General features: G+C 43.8%; 1 protein-coding gene across 2 annotated transcripts in view; it reads left to right on the top strand.

The window, feature by feature from the left end:
• NOD2 (nucleotide binding oligomerization domain containing 2) overlaps window positions 1-21,372 on the top strand; it is a 60,069-nt gene extending 38,697 nt beyond the window's left edge. The window contains exons 4-12 of one of the 2 annotated variants that reach the window (XR_005774502.1): window positions 2,817-4,623; window positions 5,677-5,760; window positions 10,603-10,686; window positions 12,672-12,755; window positions 12,841-12,924; window positions 13,337-13,420; window positions 15,114-15,150; window positions 16,843-16,926; window positions 21,032-21,043. Coding sequence is in view for 1 of the 2 variants with exons in the window: in XM_040409313.1 (XP_040265247.1) it covers window positions 2,817-4,623; window positions 5,677-5,760; window positions 10,603-10,686; window positions 12,672-12,755; window positions 12,841-12,924; window positions 13,337-13,420; window positions 15,067-15,150; window positions 16,843-16,926; window positions 21,032-21,107 (2,471 nt within the window). In the remaining variant the exon portion in view is untranslated. Of the gene's footprint in view, window positions 1-2,816; window positions 4,624-5,676; window positions 5,761-10,602; window positions 10,687-12,671; window positions 12,756-12,840; window positions 12,925-13,336; window positions 13,421-15,066; window positions 15,151-16,842; window positions 16,927-21,031 lie in introns of both variants that reach the window. The other variant, XM_040409313.1, reaches the window with a different exon arrangement.
• Window positions 21,373-22,589: the final 1,217 nt, after the last annotated feature.

Below are 22,589 nucleotides of genomic sequence, written 5' to 3'. Positions count from 1 at the left end.
TTCATTACGGACCTGCCTCGTTCCTCGGGGAAGACTGTGATTCTGGTAGTAGTGGACCGTTTTAGCAAAATGGCGCATTTCATTCCCTTTCCTGGGTTACCCAATGCTAAGGCGCAAGCGTTTGTTGATCACATTGTTAAATTGCATGGCATTTCTTCAGACATCGTATCTGATAGGGGCACGCAATTTGTTTCCAGATTCTGGAAGGCCTTCTGTTCTCGCTTGGGGGTTCGGTTGTCGTTCTCTTCTGCTTTTCACCCGCAGTCGAATGGTCAGACCGAACGCGTCAATCAGAATCTGGAGACATAGCTGTTTTGTGGCGGAGAATCAGGAGGATTGGTGTTCTTTTTTGTCCCTTGCTGAGTTTGCTTTAAAAGGATAACTTGCTGTACATTCAGCAACTAGTAGGAACAAGGTGCAGTTTCTGTCACCAGATGATGAGGTATGGTGGCTGGTTAGATGGTAATTGAAGACACTTAATTCCATTTTACTATGGCTATAGACTGGCACCTGAGGCTGTAGGTGTCCACTATGTAATGCAGGTTTTCAGGTTTGCCTGAATTGGGCTATGGTGATGAGTGTCTTAACTTGTTCTCCCTCACCTAGCAGCAGGGTCTGTAAAGCCATGGTAGCTGGCCACTCTGCTGTCTGAAATGCCATAGCTTGATGGGTTTCTGCAGCCCCTTAGATCTTTCCATCTTCCTGGAGCAGTCTTCTTCACAGACAAGCCGATTTCTGGTCCAAAAGCCCTATAGAGCAGGAGCTGATGGAAGTTTCCTCACTAGTCTAGCCAGCTCTTCCTCCTGACGGAAAGTTTATCATTCATTATGTTTTTCAATTTGTCCGTAAAAAATATTGTCTGTTCATGATTTTGGAATAAATTGTCTAGAAAACAGAAAAACTTAGGTTGGCAACTCAGGTGGTGATCTTAACAATTTATGCAATAGCTAGAACACCTAAAGTAGGGATGAACGAGTCAATTTGTACGAATCAATTTGCTCATCTCAACGAATTTACATTTGTGAGTGAGCGTCTCCACAGCTCTGGACACTCTGATTAACATGGACACCTATTTCGCGCATGCGCTGGCGTGGTGATATCAAAACGAATTTGCGTCAACTTATCTGCATGCGCCGCTAAACGAATTTTAGAGGTGTGTGCACAATCACTCCTACGGTTTACTAGGCAGATAATTTGCACACAGTAACAACGCATGCGCAAGATTATCGTGCCCGCGGCCAACATTAGAAAATTGTCTGTAGAGGGAGGCTCCCTCACAGATGTAAGATTCATTCAGATGAACAAATTGATTCCTATAAATGGATTCGCTCATCCCTAAAGTGGACTCATTAATGGGGTTTTCTAGGCTCCTGTTCTGTCTTTATGAACAATATGGGAGCTTTTCAGTTACATGTTTTCGATCAGTTCCTCCCTCCTTCCCTATGGCCACAATTCAACTGCGCACTGCTGTGTGTTACATCGCCAAAATCCAACCATAGCCTCATCCTGTCCAGCCCATGCAACGTACTGGCCATTCATACATTAGAAATAAATCCTCTCTTTGCTACAGTACAAGTAAGAGTAAGAGGGCTACAAGAAGATCCCAGAAAACCCCTTTCTGGTGCCACAGTAAAACAAAAGACTTCTTTTAGACTTCCTTAAAAGCACATCTGCCAGCGCTTTCATATAAATCCTCCTGCTTAATACTCCACGGAACTTCACTTCCTCTTTTGTTCCCAGAATTAGTATTCCGTCATGTATTTATACGTGCTAGATTTTGTTATAGGCGTTGACTAGTAACTGTAATAAAGGGAAAACAATTTAAAGGGGTATTCCCATGTTGGACATTGAGGGCATATTACCAGGATATGCCCCCAATGTCTGATAGGTGCGGGTCCCACACCTATACTTAGAAAGGAGTCCACAAAGTGCTGGAGGGTGGACCATGCATGGTTGGCCGCTCTACATACATTTCTATGGCTGGCTTGGCTATTTCCATAAGCCCGATAGAAGTGAATGGAGCGGTGACCGCGTTTGTGCCAAAAATAGCTGAGCCATGTGCCCTCTGTGAGCTCTGTTCTAAGTATATCCTATCAGACATTGGGGGCACACCCTTGTGATATGCCCCCCAATGTCCAAGATGGGAATAACCCTTTAAGGCCTAAAAGCATCTGTCAGCAGCTTTGCACCTGTAAAACTAGCTGACCTGTTACATGTGCACTTGGCAGCTGAAAGCATCTGTGTTGGTCCTATGTTCATATGTGTCCGCATTGCTGAGAAAAATTATGTTTTGTTATTTGCAAATGAGCCTCTGGGAGCCTCTGCATTTTGATTGACAGGGCCAGGTGTGATCATGTGTCAGAGGGCGCGGCAGTTGCAGAGTGAACAGAGCCACTAAGTGTAACTGCAACACCCCCGTTGCTCCTAGAGGCTCATTTGCAGTTTTGATCGGTGGGAGTCCAAGCACTGAGACCCCCATTGATCGCTAGAACGAGGAGAGAGAAGCGCTCACATAGCGTGCTGTCTCCTCACTGCAGGAAATGGAGCTATAGACTTTCTATTGAGTCCATCTTCTGCAGCGAGGAGAGAACAGGCTATGTGAGTGCTTCTCCCTCTTCATTCTAGGAATCAGAACAGATCTCAACGTCTGGACCTCCAACGATCAAAACGTTTGATATGTCTTTAATGACATATCAAAAATTTTCCAAAATACAGTGCCACTATATGACCCACTAAAACAGAGGAGAAACAAGAGCAGTTTGTCGCACTGAAATATGGAAATTAAAAAGTGAATTTGTCTATTTTATCTTGTTTAGTTTGCTTAGGATACCAGACTAAATTGAAGACCACAATATCTGCCCAGTCGAAGTTCCTTAGCACTTATGATGGGTCAGAGAACATGCGTTTGGAGGACATTTACACACCAAGTATTCTGGAGATACCGACACATTCAAACAACTCTGACAATATACCAGGATCCCAAAACCAGGATCTCCTGAGTATATTTAATGCCCAAGGACTGATTAATGACCATGCCGATACAGTTCTCATCCTCGGAGATGCTGGGAGTGGTAAAAGTACATTGCTTCAACAAATCCAACATCTTTGGGCCAATAAGCAGGAATTCCATAACTTCAGCTTTGTTTTCCCATTCAGTTGCAGAAGGTTGTGTTGTATTACCAAGCCAATATCTTTAATTACACTTCTGTTTGAGCAGTGCTGCTGGCCACCAGATCAACTCCAGGATCAAATATTCCAGTACATTCTTGACCATCCAAAGCAAGTCCTTATCACATTCGATGGTTTCGATGAGTTCAGGTTTGCTTTCACAGATGACAGTAAACATTGCTCTCCTACTGAACCGACAAGTATAGCAGGTCTGGTTTTCAACCTCATCCAAGGAAATCTGATGAAAGATTGTATAAAAGTGCTCACCAGCAGACCCGATGCTGTGAACGCAAGTCTAAGGAAATACGTAAGGAAAGAAATGCATTTAAAAGGTTTTTCTGAAGAAGGTATTCAGTTTTTTATGAAGAAGCACCACAGCAACCCAGACACGGCAAGAGACATTATCAGCTTGGTGAAAGCCAATTCTTCTCTGCTTGGACTTTGCAATATTCCTGTCTTCTGCTGGATTGTCTCAAAGTGCCATAAGCAACTGATCGCTTGCGGTGGCCAAACACCGCAGACCATGACTGATATGTATGTTCTCACGCTTAAACATTTCCTCCTCCATTCATCAACAAAGATGAAGGTAAGAGAGAATGTCCTCTCTGAAAATGTTCATTCGATCAGACACCTTGGGAAACTGGCCCTTAATGGTCTCTGTCAAGGACTCTATGTATTTTCTTACCATGAAATTGCTAAGGAAGAGGTTGCTGAGGAGGACTTATCCTTAGGGTTTCTTGTTCTTTCAAGGAACTTTTCTGATGAAAAGCAGGCTTCACTCCAATATTATGAATTCATTCACATTACGTTTCAGTGTTTTTTTGCAGCATTGTATATGATCATGAACGATGACGTGGGCTCGTCTTTACTCCACAAGCTGTTCAAGTGGAAGAGGAAACCGACGAGTGAATCTTGTGGAAGGGTGCACAGAATTTCTCACCTGTGTCTACAGCCGATCCTACATAGACAAATTAAACCTTTGCTCCACAAAATAGAGATTAGGAACATGCAGATTACAGCAACGTTTGTGGCAGGTCTGTTCTCCGATGCGCTTTACAACAATCTGGTTGCTTCATGGCAGCCAATAAAACTTCCAAAGAAACGTAAAAAAATTAAAAGATGTTTGACCAAAGGTATCCAGAAGCACTTTCGTTCCATACCACCTGCTTTGAAGGATGAGAAGAAAAGCATGCATACTATGCCAGAATTCGTCTGGCTCATAAAGTGTATATATGAATTACAAGATGTCACATTATCTCAGAAGGCCGTGCAAGGTCTAGATGTTGATCACTTGAAGATGACCTACTGTGGGATCGGTCCAGCAGAATGCACAGCATTGGCTTATGTCCTGACGCATTTAAAGAAGCCAGTTGGCATACAGCTGGATCACAATTCTGTTGGTGACATTGGAATTGAGCAGTTGATGCCTTGCCTTCACAAGTGCCAGGCTTTATAGTAAGTGCCTACTGTTGTCTTATTTTAGAAGTCATAATTTTGGAACCATCGTCCATGATTTATCAAGACCAGTGTGTGCTACGCTGGTCTTTACAGGGCCTGTGCCCCTGGTAGAGGCATTTAATTTACGGTGAGGCTCAGACCTCATCATAAATGAAATCATTCCCAGACTGAAATTCCAATGACCTTTACATTCATGTCTGGCATAAATGATGATAAATGTGGCAAGGCCTATGATCCTCACTAACACTTAGCCGTCACCATACCCCCTTTTTCGGAAACTGGCGAGGACGACATAAAAACACCAACTGCAACTAGATTTATTTGCAAGGGTTGTTTTACCCTTAGCCGACTGCCGCCGTCCATGTACGGCGGAAGACGTCTGTCATGCTATGTGATTTGGAAAGTCAGGGTCCGTCACATGACACAGCTGAGGATCAGAAGGGAGGTTATAACTCACAAATACAGTCACTGGTAAGAAGAGTACCTTCACTACAGATTACATCATGTACCTATCTAACAGGTCAGAGAATAACTAAAACCAGATGATGAGACGTTATTTTTTCAAATCTGTTTTTATTTTCTGATTGTTAATATGCATTTTGTTTTTCTGTCTATGATTATGGGGGCAGCCATCTTTCCTAAGCTTCACAGCAATGACATTGACATCTCACACCAGTAGGGCACACGACCGTATAAATGAGTCCGCATCCGTTCTGCAATTTGGCGGAATGGGTGCGCGCACATTCATTTCAACGGGGCCACAAAAGATGCGGACAGCACCCCGTGTGCTGTCCACATCTGTACTTCCGTTCCGCAGCCCTGCAAAAAAGATAGAGCGTGTCCGCATTTTCTATGACAGTGGCGGCCATTTGTGGTCCGCAAATGGCAGAATGCACACGTGTCGGTATTCGTGTTTTGAGGATCCACAATGTGCAGACCGCAAAACACTACGGTCGTCTGAATGCGCCCGTAGTCTGTAGAGGGCTCATTAGGGCAAACTTATGAAAACTGAAAGTAAGAGAAAAACTTTTTAACATTGTCTTTTCATAGTTTGAGAGACAACAACATTACTGACAGTGGGCTCTGCAGACTGATGGAGCATGCACTACATTGGCCAGACTTCCAGAAGATTGCGTATGTATTCGTGAAATGATGTGACTGACATTATGAATCATTAGCTGGCAGCGTTAAAAACAACTAATGTGCTATATACAATGTAATAGTAATTAAAGGGAATGCGTCGCCTCCAGCAAGCACCGTTAGGTACAGTAATACATGACTGTACAGTAATTTTATATCGATTCTCAGCCCTGCTTCCCCGCTTTGGGTCCGCAAACTGGCATTGAGAAGACTCATGAGCACACATACGTAATAGAGAAGAGCGCAGGAAAAGTTCTCTGAATGGATTCCATGGGTGACATGTAGGAACTATTCATGTATTAGTTTACTTAAAAAGGACCTGCCACCACTCCTAACATGCCTGTGGCTACTTTCAGTTATTGGGGTGTCCCTGCACAGTCTGGCCCTGGCAGCACTGATTGGATAGTGTCAGACTGTGCAGAAACAGGCACTCCAACTGGTAACACCCAGCTGGACCTTCATTACAAACTGCTAATAATTCATTCATAACTTATAGCAGTAATAATAAAGGAATAACACATCACAAAGCCATAAGAATGGATGCTCCAGAATTGTTATTACATGGGGAATAACTATTCTGGATGCTCCGCCGTGTGCAGCATGGACAGCAGCTAGACTGGCTGGGAGTGACTCTGTAAGGTCCTGGTAGGTGGCCACAGGGATCTGGAGCCATTTTGACTGCAGTGGGGGTTCATGGGGGAAGGATGCATAGAGCGAACACCATGATCGAGGTGGTCCCCCAGATGCTCAATTGGGTTGAAGTCCAGGGTATTAGAGGGCCAGGGTAGTACTTGAAAGTCCTGGTCGTGTTCTTCCAACCAATGTCAGACATTCCTAACCGTTTGACATGCCGCATTGTCCTGCTGAAAGATCCCATCTGCCCCAGGGAGGACATTCAGCATGTATCGGTGTACGTGATCTGCAAGGATGGATTCATGCCCAAATCAGTTGAAAGTGCCTTCCACATGGATGAATGGCCCAGAGAATGTCACAAAAACATTCCCTAGATCATAACGCTGCCACCACCAGCTTGTGTTCTTCCAGCAACGGCTGCAGGGCGTTTCTTCTCTGATGTCTCTCACTGGACACGCCAACGTACATCCATTCAATGAAGCAGAAAATGTGACTTATTGAAGAAGGTAACCCTTTACCAATCAGCGGTGGTCCAATTCCAATACTGCTGTGAAATCTGAAGCCTTTTCTGCAGATGCAACTTCGTTATCGGAGGTGCAGTGACCTTCCGTCTGCTTTAGAGCCCCATATACAGCAGGGTTCTCTGAACTGTTGTTTTAGACACACATCTGGTAGCCCCTGGTTCATTTTGGTGGTGAGCGGCTCCACTGTGCTGTGTCAGTCCACCCTTGTGCACTTTCGTAGCCGACATTCACCTCTCACATCAATGGCACGTGGTTGCTTATTTACAATGGTGCTATATGTCCACTGACGATATACTGTCACCACAGCAGCACAGTTCACAAACTGGAAAATCAAAAATAGGTAGCACTACGACGTAAGGTTCCCCGGATGGGTGCTCTCAGCCGACAGATTCACCCAATCTATAAATGCTAAAAAAGTCAAAATCAAAAAGAGGCTGGGCACTCGCTATATCTGGAGTAAGGGCCCTTTAACACTTGCGTTCTTTTCTTCCGGCATAGAGTTCCGTCGTCGGGGCTCTATGCCGGAAGAATCCTGATCAGTTTTATCCTAATGCATTCTGAATGGAGAGAAATCCGTTCAGGATGCATCAGGATGTCTTCAGTTTCGGAACGGAACGTTTTTTGGCCGGAGAAAATACCGCAGCATGCTGCGCTTTTTGCTCTGGTCAAAAATCCTAAACACTTGCCGCAAGGCCGGATCCGGAATTAATGCCCATTGAAAGGCATTAATCCGGATCTGGCCTTAAGCTAAACGTCGTTTCGGCGCATTACCGGATCCGACGTTTAGCTTTTTCAGAGTGGTTACCATGGCTGCCGGGACGCTAAAGTCCTGGCAGCCATGGTAAAGTGTAGTGGGGAGCGGGGGAGCAGTATACTTACCGTCCGTGCGGCTCCCCGGGCGCTCCAGAGTGACGTCAGGGCGCCCCACGCGCATGGATGACTTGATCGCATGGACACGTCATCCATGCGCATGGGGCGCTCTGACGTCATTCTGGAGCGCCCCGGGAGCCGCACGGACGGTAAGTATACTGCTCCTGTGTCTTCTTTGTGTCACTCAGTCATGATGATTAAGCTGTGCGGTCGGGGCTGGCAGGAGGCGGAGCACAGGGGTGTGATTAGGCCATACCCGGCACACCCACTCGAGCCCTGAGGCGGCCCGGCCCACCCTATGGCCAGTCCGGCCCTGGCTCCCCCGCTCCCCACTACTACTATGGCAGCCAGGACTTTATTAGCGCCCTGGGTGCCATAGTAACACTGAACGCATTTTGAAGACGGATCCGTCTTCAAATGCTTTCAGTTCACTTGCGTTTTTCCGGATCTGGCGGGCACCTCCGGCAAATGGAGTGCACGCCGGATCCGGACAACGCAAGTGTGAAAGAGCCCTTAGTGGTACTTTATTTGGTAACTATAAAACCATAAAATTTTAGGGCAATAAATACATATGTGAGGATGAGTCTGGCCAGACTAAAAAGTGGTAAAGAATAAATAATACAATTAGGAAGTTAACATTGTGTAGGTTCTCCAGTAGAACCCGATCTGTGAGGATTAATATATTCCTACTGCAATATAACTTTCGATCCAATAATCACATACATTTTCTAACATTATTACTATTGTAGCAATATTCGCAGAAATATTCCCATGTAGTTCTGTATGTTTCCATGAAAATAAATGTTCACGATAATAAATGTTTGCAATTAAAGTCGAGTGTATTACTGCAATGTCCACCATCAAATTTGAATGTTATCAGAACCGTATCATTCAGTTGTGATGTTATGTTGTTCGATTCGAACTAAAACAATCGATTGAACCCCCGTCGCACTTACTTTGATTAACCTCTATACAGTGTGTCTACTCACAAGCCTGGTCGATATGGGCGGAATCCGGTGGGTGGTCCGCGGCGTCCCGCGTGGTAGCTGCACCAGGTCCTCCACTACTGCTTACTCACGTGAGTGTCGAATTTCACCAGAGGTTAGTAGTAAATCGGAAAAATGTTGATTTATGCTGCGATGTCGAGGGCGTCTTGATTGTGATGTTCTTTATCGTCCACTTTTAGCGAATGTAGGTGTATTTCGCTGGCGCCAGTGACTTCTTTGCGTATTTCCGGTTCTCAAGCTGACACGAGCTTTAAAATATGGTTGCGATTTTTCTACCCAGAATGTTCGTAGCTGTAAATCACGGTGGTCTTTGTATTTAGCAGGAGGATCCAAAACCAAATGCGTTTCGGGGCTCTAAGTGGCCCCTTCCTCAGGTTTAGCAGGAGGATCCAAAACCAAACGCGTTTCGGGGCTCTAAGTGGCCCCTTCCTCAGGTGAAACCACTGAGGAAGGGGCCACTTAGAGCCCCGAAACGCATTTGGTTTTGGATCCTCCTGCTAAATACAAAGACCACCGTGATTTACAGCTACGAACATTCTGGGTAGAAAAATCGCAACCATATTTTAAAGCTTGTGTCAGCTTGAGAACCGGAAATACGCAAAGAAGTCACTGGCGCCAGCGAAATACACCTACATTCGCTAAAAGTGGACGATAAAGAACATCACAATCGAGACGCCCTCGACATCGCAGCATAAATCAACATTTTTCCGATTTACTACTAACCTCTGGTGAAATTCGGCACTCACGTGAGTAAGCAGTAGTGGAGGACCTGGTGCAGCTACCACGCGGGACGCCGCGGACCACCCACCGGATTCCGCCCATATCGACCAGGCTTGTGAATAGACACACTGTATAGAGGTTAATCAAAGTAAGTGCGACGGGGGTTCAATCGATTGTTTTAGTTCGAATCGAACAACATAACATCACAACTGAATGATACGGTTCTGATAACATTCAAATTTGATGGTGGACATTGCAGTAATACACTCGACTTTAATTGCGAACATTTATTATCGTGAACATTTATTTTCATGGAAACATACAGAACTACATGGGAATATTTCTGCGAATATTGCTACAATAGTATTAATGTTAGAAAATTTATGTGAAATACAATTATATGTGATTATTGGATCGAAAGTTATATTGCAGTAGGAATATATTAATCTTCACAGATCGGGTTCTACTGGAGAATCTACACAATTTTAACTTCACAATTGTATTATTTATTCTTTACCACTTTTTAGTCTGGCCAGACTCATCCTCACATATGTATTTATTGCCCTAAAATGTTATGGCTTTATAGTTACCAAATAAAGTACCACTTACTCCAGATATAGCGAGTGCCCAGCCTCTTTTTGATTTTGACAGTTCATACCTCCACCCTTAGGCCAAAAGCCAATAATCATCCCCCTTTACAACTCTGATAAAACGCCCCTTTTACTCATGACAACGCGGTATATGTGTGCAGACAGCCTATCACACACCTTATATACCCACCAAGCCAGTGTGGGAGGAAACCGGGGGAAACCCATGAAACACAGGGAGAACATAGAAACTCCTTGTAGATGTTGTCTTTGGTTGGATTCGAACCCAGGACCCCAGTGCTTCAAGGCAACAGTGCTAACCACTGAGTCACCGTACTGTCCATATAGGAACATTATATAACAGAATATCTTTGTTTTGTTTTTTTAGGCTTTTTTTTATGTTAGACAAACTAATTATATGTTGACCAAACATGGTGTGAACAAAGCTGAACCCCTCTGCTTCATTCTATTAATGGAGAGTTCTAAATGTTCTAGGTTATTCAACAACAGACTGACGGATGAATCCATGAATTCCATCGCTCATGTGTTAAAACACAAGCAAAACTTTCTGGCCTTAAGGTAAAGAACAAAGACAGTAAGAAACACATAATCTCTCCATGCGAGCTGTAAACCTCCCCACATCAGTACCAAATACCAACCAGAGGTGCGGAATCATAAACTGTAACTTTTACTAGTAAACACATAAAAAGAATACAACAGTTCACAAATACAAAGGTTAACAATGCTAGCTTAAAAACACGACCCAAGCAAGAACCCCAAAGGCACCTATAGTTCAAATGTATTGGAACTATTACTGCCTTCAATGTTTATAGTGTTTACTAGCAAAAGTTACATTTTTTGATTCCACACCTCTGGTAGATATTCAATACTTAAAGGCTATGTACATCTTTGGGGGTATTTTTTTATTATTATTGCCTTGTACTCATTTTGAGCTAAAAATATTATTTTCAATAGGTCTTCATTAAAAAAAATTGCGTCTTTTTTTCTGTACAGAGCTGAGATGTACAGCCCAGGAGCAGATGGACTCCTTATCTCTGCTCTCTGACCTTATAAACACTCATTATAGCTCAGTTTTTATCTTATGGATAAGAATGTGGCTTAAAAAGGTGTTTATGACCTCTCGATAGTTTAAAGATAAGGTTTATTAGATAAAAGTGAAAGTACCAGTCACACAGCTAAAAAACAGTTAACCCTTTGTGACAGAACAGCTCAATATTTGTAATGAGGGCCAATTGAAAAAAATATTGTTAGCCAAAAATGAGTAACAAAATTGCCTTCAAAGGTGTACATAGCCTTTAAAGATTTCCATAATGATGACCGTTCAGTATCTGATCGGTAGGGTCTGACTCTGCACACTCCTGCCGTTCAGCGGTTTGAAGGGGCTGCAGCCCTCTGGTGAGCGATGCGTCCTGTTTCTAGGCCAGTGACGTCATGCTCATCGGTCACATGGCCTAGGAGCAGCTCAGTCCCATTCACTTTAATGCGGCTGAGCAGCGATACCAAACACAGCCTTTATGCAATTGATGGCGCAGTGCTTGGTAAGCTGTGAGAAGGCTGCAGCGCTCAAGGGAGTGCCATGGCCTCCTTAAACAGCATTTTGGCTGGGTACTCGGAGTCATACCCTAACAACAGCAAAGGACTGGCTGGGGGATGGATCCTGAGAATAATTTTCTCTGTAAGGCCCAAGTATGACCGTGCCTACTGGTCAGATACTAATGACCTATTCTGAGGCTAGGTCATCCGTATCAAACACTCGGACAACCCTTTTAAATGGTCACTCTCATTTCACATAAACTTTGCATAAATCAGTACAACAGGTGAATATAAGGCACTTTGTAATATATCATATGCGAGAAAAATGGCTTGTACTAGAGTTATAAGCGGTCCTTTTCTTTTCACCCCTTTATTTAACTAACTTTTTCTCTGATATTTGTGATAAATCCATCTTGCTAAAGCCAAGACGGGCTACCTGTTCACTGAAGGGTTATATTACATCATCCCATAGAGGAGAGGGTAGGGGGAGGAAAAGGAGAAAGTGCAGAGAGAAACAAGTAGACAGATGAGACAGACATGATTCAGCAGCTAATACAATAGTAATAAATCTCACCCCAAGTGCTTTATCTATATCTATACTGCACAGTACGTCTGTATACTGTGCTATATGCTGCTTCTGAGAAATTTGAAATTAATGTGGGAATGTTAGAAATCAGAATTTGCTGTCTCCATGTGTATTCTATGGGAAGATATGATGAGCAGCTAGTCTTCATCCACAAGGTCAAGGACAACAGCATGTAATGCTGTATTTACAATGCACTGGTAGATATGACACCATTTCTCCTCAATGTCCAATGTGGTACGGCAGCTCAAAGGTCTAGCTATATAGATGTAAAGGTAGCATTCTGGGACCTTGGTGCCTAAGGAGGACCAAAAGCCACATCAGTATTATCAATGGCACATGCACTGGGGTCCAGGAGCTTCATGATACATCTCTACCGCTGCTATAAAAGGCAGAAACCTTAAAAACCCTGTCCATTTTCCCTCAGGCTTGGAAATAACTATATTACCAATGTTGGTGGACAGATACTAGCAGACGGGCTAAGTGAAAACAAATCAATAAACTATCTGGGGTAAGTGACGACCCATGACCCATGGGGCTGGCGTTTTTAGGTTAATATTATTTGATTTACCAGTAATCAAATGTTTCACTTTCAGACTCTGGGGGAATCAGGTTGGCGATATTGGGGCAAAAGCTATCGCTGATGCCCTACAGGATAACAAATCTGTGGTATGGCTCAGGTACGTATTATTATCTGTACAATTAATATATGGTTGTAGATAAGAAGAGGACATTCATGTAAGATCCGTTCACAATATTGTATTCCCAGTAAAAAGAGCAGGGAGTGTTTATACGTTGTCATAATGGGACTCTCTTTAAAGGGCATCTGTCAGCAGATTTGTACCTAGGACACTGGATGACCTGTTACATGTGCGCTTGGCATCTGTGTTGGTCCTATGTCCATATGTGCCCGCATTGCTAATAAAAATGATGTTTTACTATATGCGAATGAGCCTCTAGGGGCAATGGGCTCAGCTCTCTCTGCAATAGCAATGCCCCGATACTGTACACCACATATAAATAGGTCATGATCTTTCTGTAATTCTGCTTCTTTCTAATGTATTCTAACTGGATGACTTTTTTTTTTTTCAGCTTGGTGGGCAACAACATAGGAAGCGTGGGAGGAGAGGCCCTGGCTGGCATGCTGGAGAGGAACACCGTACTGGAGGAACTCTGGTAGGTCTTTTAATACAATCCCATTCCAGCAATGTCCAGAAGCTTCTAAGCTCTATAGAGCCATAGATTGGCAGCCCTAGAAGTCTATGGGTACATACCGTACCGCTGTATGCCTCCGATTTTACATGGACCATGTTTCATCCCAAAGGATGCTGCGTTATAGAGGTATTCTTTTGTAAAAAAAACAAAAAAACAATGCTCCTCTGAGGATAGCTGGGTATTCCTGGTGATACGTGTGGGGGGGCGGTTCTTGACAATGCTCACTTTTTAGCTTGGGGCCAACTGTGTATTTCATTTACAGGTATAACGATACATTCATTGATGTCTTATTATCATTATCATCTTTGGTTGTTTTCTTTTCTTATATTGTCCCTGGCTTTATATGATCTGTCCCTATCTTGGACTTAGTGAGCTATATGTCTGTGCCTGGTCATATTATTTCCGGCACCATGTTCATTGTATACAATTTTTAATGTGTCGGTGTCTTTCTCTAATAAAACTGATATTGGATTTTAGCTATCTTGGATGTGCAGCTTTATTGCGGTTTTCTTTGGTTTTGTTTAGACCTTTCTGGGCTGTGGTCACATGACCATGTCCATGCAGCTCTTCCTTACTTCCTGTGATGTCACGTCCATTGGCCGAGCAGTGATAGGGGAGTGTCTGTGTAACTATTCTGGTGGGAGGAGCTATAAACTAGCTGGGTGTTGTTCAGGGGCGGAGCTGTAGATGTGGCAGAGAAAGAAGAAATGCATCATGGGTTTGGTTGAATACATCAATAGGAAGTTCTACATACAGGATGGAAACAAACCAGAGCGATTAGTTTACATGATGAAAACAGAGTCCAAATTGAAAAAAGGAAGATATACATGAGGTTAGACACTGAGCATATTTGTTAAAAATTATAGGAATCCAGGAAAAGCCCTTTAAAGGATTTTTTACAAGTGTTTTTTATTGATGACCTATCCTCTGGATAGGTCATCAGTATCTGATCGGTGGGGGTCCGACACCTGCGACCCCCACCGATTCTCTCAGCTCACCAAGCACAGTGCCTCATACTGTATAGCCGCTGCGCTTGGTATCTCGCTCAGCCCCATTCACTTCAATGGGTCTGAGCTGCGCCTAGGCCATGTGACCAATGAACATGATGTCACGTGGCCTTCTGAATCAGTGGGGGTTCCGGGTGCTAGACCCCCAACGATTAGAGGATAGGTAATCAGTAAAAAACTGTTGGAAAATCCCTTTAAGACCTTGTCCCTTTGATTACCAGACACAGTGCCGAACATTTGGAAGTGTCTGTGCCTGGTATTGCAGCTCAGTTTCATTCGCTTGAATGGGCTTCAGCTGCAGTACCAGGCACAAAATATACAAAATATACAACACTTAGGCTAGGGCTACACGGTGACAATAAGTCGCAAGACAAAAAGGGAACAACTACTCTGCGAGATGTGTCGCGCAACACTTTTTGCAACTTGGATGGTTTTTTTGCGACTGTCGTGGCGCAATTTCAGCACGTCGCATGTCACAGTGCGACAGTGGAGGTACCAGGAATTGGGCTATCAATATCAAAATCTGGGAAGACCCTTATAAATCCAAGTTAAATAGAAACATTTTCAATATTTGCTGTTTTTTGTTTTTGTTTTTTGTAGGCTTGATGAAAATGTATTTCAGGATAGTGATGCCATTTTAATTGCAGAGAGTCTCAAGAAAAACCACGCCTTGAAGATATTGAAGTAAGAATTCAGGATACTCATATTACATCTTTATCTGACTGAATAAAGTCTGTATATGTATGTAGTGAAATAAAGATACCCGTATACATTACACAGAAACTGGGCTATATGAACAGTCAAAGAATGCATAATACACTATTATCATTCATAATGGCTTCCACCCTACTGATATTTACTTAAAGGGGTTATCCGATATCTAAAATATCCCCCCCCCCCCCAATGCCCGGGCACCTTGTATGGATTTTACTTACCTGCTCCCCAGCATCCGAGTCGCTCCGGATCCCTGCACGTCCGCCATTGCATCTCCCCGTCGCTTGGATCAAAACACCTGCCAACGGAGGGGGGGGGGGGGGGGGGGGGGGGGGGGGCGGCGCAACGGTGACCAGCCTTAAGGGGAAATGAACATAGGGAGTCATTTATTAAGACCTGTGTTTTAGACGCCAGTCTTAATAACCCCTCTTAAGGCTCCCTGGTTATTTAAGGCACCTGCTCCAGCCGGAGAGTGCCTGAGCTTTAGGTTCCCTGATGACCAGTAAGGGTGTTTCAAGTGTGTGCCATCCTGCCAATGTGTCCCTGCACTTTCAAGTCCAAGTTCATGTTTAATTTAACCCAGTCTGTCTACCCTGTCTGTGCTCTAGTCTAGTCCCCAGCCTGCCAGCCAAGTGCTTGCCTCATCACAAGTTTGCCCACAAATCTTTCTTGTGACTGCATTAACTGTGCATTGGTCGGATCTCTAAAAAACAGCATTCTAGTCTTGGTGACTGCGCCAGAGACCCTGACCCCAGTGGGTCAGCTGCTAACTACACCGGGACTATCCCAGGAGGTAGCAGTCTGGTTGCTTCCCTGCAGCGAAGTCCTGATCCCTGTATAGGGGTTAAAGGGTGAATACCAGGGGCACTCCAGAACATCCTTTAGGGTTTAGCCCAAAGCCAAACCAGTTAGTTGGCACAGTGGTTTCACATTCCCTGATCTGTAACAATGGTGCCCTTCTTTCCATCTTTTTAGCTTCAGATCTGCAGATTCCCGGGTCTACTTCTGCCAGACTGTCTGATGCAGACTTGTGTACTTGGTAGTCCAAGACACTTTCTGTTTTTTCAGCCCTGCTCTTGGATTGGCCAGCTCTGCTCACATGATAAAGGCAACAGGAAGTATCTGGGACTACCAAATGAACAGTAAAGTAAGTCTGAAAAGCACTGCAGCCATCTTGGATGACAGAAGAGAAACCTGGGAACTAGAAGATCTGCAGTGGAGGGTCTCTTTAAAAGGTTGGTAGGGTTTTGTGTGTGCCATTGCTCGGGATAAATGCCCTATTTATGAAGGCCATTTTTGTGGCAGAATGCAACGCCAAGTCAGAACTGACCATGTTCATGAACATATGTGCCCTGTTGATAAATGTGGCACACGTTGCACAGGCATAGTTGGCAACAGTCCCAGTGCCTCTGAAAATGAGGGACAGTTCCTGCAAATTTGAACTGAGTGAAATGGGTGGGGTCGGAGTAAGCCCCTTCCTTAAGTGTCTTGGAGCGTTCCCAGAGGTGAGGTTTATTTGTTCAAAATTTACCACCTGCAAACTTGGGAAGCATGCACAAGGGTGCAAGTATTGATCCTTCAATGTTGTCCTAGTATATAGGACTTCACTGAAACAAACTTTGCTCCACTATTGTAATTTCCTTTTGTTTTAATTTCTTTTAGACTTTCTAACAATGATTTCAGTAAAACTGGAGTTTCTGCCCTAGCTGAGGCCCTGAAGACCAACAACGTTATTACGGCCATCTGGTAAGTACTAAAGCCAAAGAAGGGGTCAGTGAGACGTGTTCCTCAACCTATTAGGACAAAAGGCAGAAGCTCACCGTTTCCTGAGCTCTTTCTTCTATGAGAACATTTTAGCCTTTATTGCAATGCATCCTGGGAGCTCAAGATGGCCTGATAACCTGCTGATTATGGGCAGGTAGCATTGAAGGAAAACTTGTCTTGCTTATGTAGGTCCATCGTTGACGTAAGGTATGTGTCACCAAGGTTCCTGGCCTTGGTGGAGTAAGAGCCAGTTTTCATGTGTTAGCAGCAATTGCTGTTTGACACCTAGCTATTTAGTATAGCTGTATAGCTGATCCGGGACAGCTCTTACTGGAAGTAGTCAAAGTGCTCGGTGGGTGACTACCCACCACATTCTAGGCCGGGTCTTGGCAGGCTTATAAAAAACAGCCAGCACTGTCAGGTGGTGTGGATTACCTCCATCTGACATTGGAGCTCTGGAGATCTATGTGCTGAGGTCTGAAGACCATGTGTCAGGTGAGCAGGCCGCCTTAAAGCCTGCAAGTGGACTTTCTGAGGCTATGCATTTAGCTGGGTGTGAACTGACACCCAGTATCCTAGGTAAACTTTATTTTGTTTTTCTGTGTGTGAACAAGCACCAAGCCTGAAAAGTGACTGTGGTGTTATGGTATAAGTGTGAATAAACACTGAAGAGTGATTTACAACCTGGTCCTTTGCCTCTATACTGCGTCCACTAACCTGCCTACCAGAGCGAATCCCCACACTTATCACTTATGATTTCAGTTGTTAGGACCTAGAGACCCCATATTTTATAGATGCATTCCCACATTATATCTAAGTTATGGTATGTCATATCATATGGAGGTTGTATGGGTTGTCTGGTTTGGACAAATGAATCATCATTAGAGATGAGCGAATCGATGTTGACAAAGTAGAATTCGATCCGAATTTCTGGAAAAATTCGATTTGCACCGAATCCGAATTTCCTCACGCTTCGTGACAACGAATCATATTTTTTCCTAAAATTGATGCTGCACGTGTGAGGACATGGAGCAAGGAACTATGGGAAGACAGGATCACCCATAATGCTATACATGCAGCCAATCAGCAGCCAGCCCTGTGATGTCACAGCCCTATAAATAGCCTCAGCCATCTTGGATTCTGCCATTTTCCAGTGTACTTAGTGCAGGGAGAGACGTCAGCAGGCGCTAGGGACAGTGATAGGAAAGACTTCATTGTGCTAAAAAAAATTATTTAAAAGTGCAGAGAAAGATTATTCAAGGTGTAGGGAAATGATAGGGAGGAATCATTCCACCACCGCATTTATGTAGAACAGGGTTCAGTCGGGGAGGTTACAGCCTGGGTAATAAGAACAATCCTAGTAAACCTTGCTGCACTGACTGGGGACCCAAATTGCCATTATGCAGCTCTGTAATTCCAGCAAACCGTTCTTGTTATTGGGGTGTGATACAGCCATTAACAGGGTTTATTACAAGGAAATATTTATGTCTTATTTGCCCTTGTGCGGTGTAGTTATATGTTCTAAAGTATTTTTTGGCTTCTATTAGTGGGGGAAATAAAGGGCTTATTAGCCGTTGTGTGGTGAAGTGCAAAAATTACAGACCTTTTTGTCATGTATTAGTGGCTAAAGAAAAATATATTTGCCGTTCAGTGGGGCAGTTATATGTTCTAAAGCCTTTTGTGGCGTGTATAAGTGGAAAAAATAAGTGTCTATTTGCCATTTTCAGCGGTGCAGTTATATGTTCTAAAGCCCTTTTTGTCATGTATTAGTGGCAAAAGTAAAATATATTTGCCATTCAGCGGTGCAGTTATCGCGAGCGAGCAAATGGAGGATGCAAGTATGAATTTTTTTGTTTCTTACACTATTTCAGGTTAAATCGATTCTCTAACACGAAGCACAAGGAAATTCGGCTTCGAGGCGAATCGAATTATCCTAAAATTCAGATCGTGGGATTCGATTCGCTCATCTCTAGATATAGCCTTATTAGGGATTGTTTTTGTGGGACGAGTTGTATTTTTTAATGAAATAATTTAATGGTTTATGCAATTGTATTGAGAAACTGTAGAAAGCTAATTATTTATTGGGATTAAATGGAGAAAAAAAAAATTCTGCTGTTTTTGGGTCTCGTTTGTATGGTGTTCCTGATGCAAAGTGACCTGTTAACTTAATTTAGTAGGTCAGTACAATTATGGCTTTACCAGATTTATGTCGTTTTTGTTATGTTTTACTACTTTAAAAAAATAAAAAATAAACTTTTCTTTAAAAAATGACTTTGTGTCCCCATATCCTGACACCTATTAATTTTAATTTTTTTTCTAAAGATATAACAGCATGAAGGCTTGATTTATACTAGGTGAACTGTAGCTTTTATCGATTCCCTTTTTGGGGACCAATAGTAAGACTTGGTATGGACTCCCACTTTACCATGACAATTTCCATCAAGTTCAGAAAAGCTCATGATTGGTCTACCTACACCACAGGAATAACATACACAGTGATGTCACAGTACAAAGATAATGTACACACTGATGTTACAGAACAGGAATAAGGTACTGTATGCAGTGATGTCACAGTACAGGGAAAATGTACACAGTGATGTCACAGTACAAGTATAATGTACACACTGATGTCATAGAACAGGAATAAGGTACGCAGAGATGTCACAGTACAGTAATAAGGTATGTAGTGATGTCACAGTACAGGGATAATGTACACTGTGATGTCACAGAACAGGAATAAGGTACGTAGTGAAGTCACATAACAGGAATAAGGTACGCAGTGATGTCACAGTACAGGAATATGGTATGTAGTGATGTCACAGTACAGGGATAATGTACACAGTGATGTCATAGAACAGGAATAAGGTACGAAGTGAAGTCACAGAACAGGGATAATGTACACACTGATGTCACAGAACAGGAAAAAGGTACGCAGTGATGTCACAGTACAGGGATAATGTACACAGTGATGTCACAGTACAAGGATAATGTACACAGTGATGTCACAGTACAGGAATCACGTACACAGTGATGTCACAGTACAGGAATCACGTACACAGTGATGTCACAGTACAGGGATAATGTACACAGTAATGTCACAGAACAGGAAAAAGGTATGCAGTGATGTCACAGCACAGGGATAATGTACAAAATGATGTCACAGAACAGGACTAAGGTATGCAGTGATGTCACAGCACAGGGATAATGTACAAAATGATGTCACAGAACAGGACTAAGGTATGCAGTGATGTCACAGTACAGGGATAATGTACGCACTGATGTCACAGTAAAAGGAGGGTGCACGCAATGATGTAATAATGGCGGGATAATGTGCACAGTGAAACCAGCACTCGTATCTGTCCTGTACACTTTCTGTGATTTTATGATCCACTCCTGATTTTGGCTTCCAAAACTGCATGCAGAAACCTGACCGCGTGACCGTGTCCTTAGTCATGCAGATATGGCTGTCAGTCACTGATAGGACCGGCCACAAGACTCCTCAGCATAGAAAGTTTAAATATATAAATTACAAGTTATACTGACACTATCTATCAGCAGTCTGCTCAGCTTCTCCTGCTCTAGAACATACTGTTATGGGGACAGGTTCCCTCTAATAAATAAAGGACGGGTGGTCAAGAACCATGTCTGTCTGCCCCACTGAAGCAAGGTCATGCCTAGGCATAGTCAGGGGTGCACCTAGCCTTTCTGCTGCCTGAGGCGAAAACTGAAACGGCGCCCCAACCCCCCAATGCCAATTTCTTAACCTAACCCCTTCCCCCCAGCCCTACTGTTAAAGACATACTTGGAAAACATTACGTACAGAGCTACAAAACATACAGGGTAATACAGCGCCACGTACTGTGCCCACTGTGCTTCCCAATACTATACTGCAGAAACAGATAATCCCCTTCCACTGCCCCCCTCTTGGTGCTGCCTGAGGCAATCGCCTCACCTCGCCTCATTGGTGGTGCACCCCTGGGCATAGTCTTGCAGGACAGGTGGCACTGGTTTTAAAAACTGATGATGCCAATAATGCATTGAATTTATCAACCAATGATTTTATCTCTTTGTTCTCCTGACACCCTAGGCTCAAAGGAACCAAGCTCACCGCAGAAGAAAAGGAAACATTTGGACAGTTCGATCGACTATTTGTTAAAGGATGATCTAAAACCCGATTATCTAAAACCCGATCCATTTTCGCTGACCCAGAACATGTAGAACAGAGAAGACGCACAGGTGGCTGCTTTGCCTCTCGTCCATTCTTTACCCTGCAGCTCAACCACAGTCGCAACCAGGATCTGAGGAAATGAGGAGCTGATTCCGATTACACCAAGAATACAATAAAAGCAGCTCTACTGCAAATTACTTTGGGTTCTGTGATGAAATTCTTGGGATAAACCTCTTGGTTGTTACAGAAGAGACCTGGAGACTAAGGCTCTATTCACACGACCGTGTCCGTTTTGCGTGCCTCAAACCGCAGATCCGCAAAAAACAGACACCGGCCGTGTGCAGTCTGCATTTTCCCCATCCACAGATCCCACCCCATGTTATAAATGCCTTTTGCTGTCCGCAAAACAGACAAGAACAGGACATGTTCTATTTTATGCGGGGCCATGGAACAGATATACGGATGTGGACAGCACATGGTGTGCTATCCGCATCTTTAGCGGCGCCATTGAAAAGAACGGATCCGCATCCGATCCTCGAAAAAATTCGGACTGGATGCGGACCAAAAATACGGTCGTGTGAATGGATCCTTATTGAGAAGTGCTGAAATGTAGATTCTAAAACAAATGAAAATCTTTTTAAAGGGATTGGCCGGGATTTTACTACTGATGGCCTATCCTCAGGACAGGCCATCCATAACTGATCAGCGAGGACCCAACAACCCGCACCCCCACTGATCTGCTGTTCTGAAGTAGCTTTGGTGCTGGAGGTAGGTGTCAAAATAACACAATGGACTAAGCTACAACAGAGGTGCGAAATGTTGAACCCCCGCTGGTCAGATATTGATAGCCTGTCCCGAGTGCAATAAGTGTTCATATTGCAATCCATGCACTTCCCCCCATTGTATGCATGAGGCGGACATCAAGCACTTGGGCTATGTGATGTGCATTAAAGGGGTTATCCAAGACTATAAAATGCCCCCCATATGCCGGGCCCCTTACAATGAATATACTTACCTGGCTTCCCGCTCCCCACACTGCCGACTGCAGCTTCCGGTGTCGGGGGGAGCAGCCAATGGCAGGCGGGGACGAGCCTCCCTAGTGTCACCCGCGATGCTAAGGAGGCTCGTCATTGGCTGCTCCCCCCCAAAACCGGATGTTTTCATCCGCAAACAGGGAGAAGCAGCAGCGGCGGTGCGGGGACCAGGAGCAGCGCGGGGAGCGGGGACCCGGGTAAGTATATTCGATGTGAGGGGCCCGGCATATGGGGGAGCATTTTATAGTCTTGGATAACCCCTTTAAGAAGCTTTGAATATGAATTCATATAAATCTGGCTTTGTAAATACGGTATGTATATATATATATATATATATATATATATATATTAGGGATTTCCCGAATGGTAGCCTTTGGATAAATACACAGTAGCCCTTTAGTGGTGGAAATCAAAGTAATAAATGTCTTTTATTGTTGGCACAC

The sequence above is a fragment of the Bufo bufo genome, chromosome 10, assembly GCF_905171765.1.
Source record: "Bufo bufo chromosome 10, aBufBuf1.1, whole genome shotgun sequence".
In the NCBI taxonomy this organism is placed as follows: domain Eukaryota; kingdom Metazoa; phylum Chordata; class Amphibia; order Anura; family Bufonidae; genus Bufo; species Bufo bufo.
Note: the sequence above shows the minus strand (reverse complement) of the source record. Positions and strands in the feature narration are given on the sequence as shown.